The sequence below is a fragment of the Helianthus annuus genome, chromosome 2, assembly GCF_002127325.2.
Source record: "Helianthus annuus cultivar XRQ/B chromosome 2, HanXRQr2.0-SUNRISE, whole genome shotgun sequence".
Taxonomy (NCBI): domain Eukaryota; kingdom Viridiplantae; phylum Streptophyta; class Magnoliopsida; order Asterales; family Asteraceae; genus Helianthus; species Helianthus annuus.
Window position 1 is genome coordinate 129,286,345 of NC_035434.2, and position 2,875 is coordinate 129,289,219.

A 2,875-nucleotide genomic window follows, 5' to 3' on the forward strand; every position below is an offset into this window, starting at 1 on the left:
ATAAAGACAAAAAAAGGACCTTAAAACAGTAAAAGATAAGAGATTTTGAGTTTTGGACTAAAATGACAATAAAATGCAAACCACAGGGACCCAGATTTAAAAAGTTTGAGATTTAGACTAAAATGACAAAACTGCCCATACCACAGGGATCAAAATGGCAGTTTACTCTTTATTTTTTAGTATAGAAAGTTTTTAAAATTGATTTTTTATAACTTCCAATTTTATATTATTTTAGTTTCCCAAAAAGAAAAACCCTATTCATTTTTCATTTCAACATCCATCCACATCATGCACCCCCACCCTCCATAACCACATCACATCTCTCCCAATACAAACCCTAATTTTCATCTTCTCTCCATCCCCACAAACCCTAAAATCCAGATCCCATTTCTCCCCATCCCCAAAACCATGACCGCACTAAAACCAATCCTCAACCACATAGACACCATCCCACCAAACACCGGCAAGTTCAAACCGGTCAAACCCTCAGTCTACTTCATCCACCACCGCCTCCGGTTCCACACATCTTCCCCCAAATGTGCTCTCTGGTGGATCATCTTCTTATCATTAATAATAATGCTCTTCTTCCTCTCCCAGCCTTCCACCACCGCTCATCTCCACACCACCATGTTATCATCAAAATCAACACTGATCAGGTTGTCCGCTACCCCTCGGTCCACCCAAGGGCACATTGTATTGGTCACCGGTGCGGTTGGTTTCGTTGGTGCACATGCCTCCGTGGCGCTTAAGCGCCGTGGAGACGGTGTAGTTGGACTTGATAATTATAATCCATACTACGACGTGGGGTTAAAAACCTCACGTAAGACTCAACTGTTGGATCGCGCGGGTGTGTTCGTCGTGAAAGGGGATATAAACGACGACGTTTTGCTTCGAGAGCTATTTGATCTAGTGCGATTCACTCATGTACTCCATCTTGCTGCACAAGCGGGTGTAAGGTATGCAATGATCGACCCTAGTTCGTATATTAAATCGAATATAGACGGGTTTGTTAACGTGTTAGAAGCTGCGAAAAACGCGGTTGTCCCACCAGCGATCGTGTGGGCGTCGTCTAGTTCTGTTTATGGGCTTAACTCAAAGGTACCGTTCTCGGAACAAGACCGGACTGATCATCCTGTTAGCCTATACGCGGCCACGAAGAAGGCGGGTGAGGCGATCGCGCACGCGTATAATCATATCCATGGTTTGTCGATAACCGGTTTGAGATTCTTCACTGTTTATGGGCCTTGGGGGAGGCCGGATATGGCTTATTTTTTCTTCACTAAAGATATATTGAATCGAAAACAGATCTCGATATTCGAGGGTGAGAACCATGGGACAATAGCTAGGGATTTTACTTACATTGATGATGTGGTGAAGGGTTGTTTGTCAGCTATAGATACAGCAAAGAAGAGTACTGGAAATGGTAGAAATGGGAGGAAGAAGAAAGGTGAAGCCCAATTTAGGATTATTAATTTGGGGAATACTTCTCCCGTTTCGGTTCATAAGTTAGTTAGGTTGTTGGAGAAGTTGTTGAAGGTGAAAGCGAAGAAGAAGATGGTGTTGATGCCTAGAAATGGCGATGTGCCATTCACGCATGCGGATATAAGCTTGGCTCGGATGGAACTCGGGTATAAGCCGAGGGTTGATTTGGAGACTGGGTTGAGAAAGTTTGTTAAATGGTATCTTGATTATTATGATGTTAAGAAGAAGAGTTCTTGGTGAGTGATGAAGATGAAGATGATGATGATGAATAATGTTTCAAGAAAACAAGGTTTATGCATTGATTCTTTTTGGTTTACAATCTTTTTGGTGTTCTAAACTTAAATGGCTGTATGCTAGAACTAAAATTTGATCATCATTGTGTCAAGTTATTTGTTTCTTTCTATTTGCCTTTTGGTGTTATATATGTTTAAGGTTATATCGTAACCATTTTACACATATTTTCATGACGTAAGTTAGACAAGTTCGTGTACTAATTTTTACTCATGTATTGTTTAATATCGGAAGAGGAAAAGAGGTCTGTGGGTGGTGGTGGGGGTTGGGGGTTGGTGGTGGTGGAGGTGGTGATGGTGCCACATAAGCAGCCAAGTCATCTGTCATGTCACATAAGTATCCATATCATCTGTCACGTCACATAAGTATCCATATCATCTGTCACGTCAGTAAAAAAATTAACTGGGTTATAACCGAGGTAGAAAAGGATCGGTGGTGCCAAATTCTTACAAGTTGAGATTGTTATATGGAATTTTTTAAGTTGGGATTATTATTGGCCAGCAGGTGAAACTTAGAATTATTAAAATCCAATAACTCTTCGTGAATTCGACAAACTGTGTAAGTCTTTCGTTACGAATAATCATAACTTATACCAAAATATATGATTCTAAGGGTCAAGTTATTCTACAAAGTCTTCTAATTGTAAGAAGTGTACGAAAAATTTATATAGTGACAAATGGTCAATAACCTAAAATTAAATCCACTACATCACCACCCAAAATCTAAACCCCCACCCCCACCCCACCACCACCCAAAAACCTAAACCCCCCCCCCACCCCCGGCAAAAAAAAAAAAAAAAAAAAGAACTATACTTCACCAGAAAAACCCACAAAAACCTAACACCCCCCCCACCCCCTCCAAAAAAAAACCTAAAAAAAAATAATAAAAAAAAATAAAACTCAACCCCCACCCCACCACCACCTCCCACCCCCCTCGGCAAAAAAAAAAAAAAAAAAAAAAAAAAAAAAATGGGGGGGGGGGGGGTGGGGGTGATGGGGGATGGGGGATGGGGTTTAGGTTTTTGGGTGGTGGTGGATGTTTAAGTTTTTTTTTTTTTTGTGTAGTGGGTTTTTTTTTAAGAGCCTTTGTACCCTTTTTACAA

General features: G+C 40.8%; 1 protein-coding gene across 1 annotated transcript; it reads left to right on the plus strand.

Moving 5' to 3' along the window:
* Positions 1-258: 258 nt before the first annotated feature.
* On the plus strand, positions 259-1,855 carry LOC110920258 (UDP-glucuronate 4-epimerase 5). The gene has a single exon (XM_022164482.1). The coding sequence runs from the start codon at positions 409-411 to the stop codon at positions 1,720-1,722; it is 1,314 nt and encodes a 437-aa protein (XP_022020174.1). The 5' UTR covers positions 259-408; the 3' UTR covers positions 1,723-1,855.
* The last annotated feature ends 1,020 nt before the right edge of the window (positions 1,856-2,875 follow it).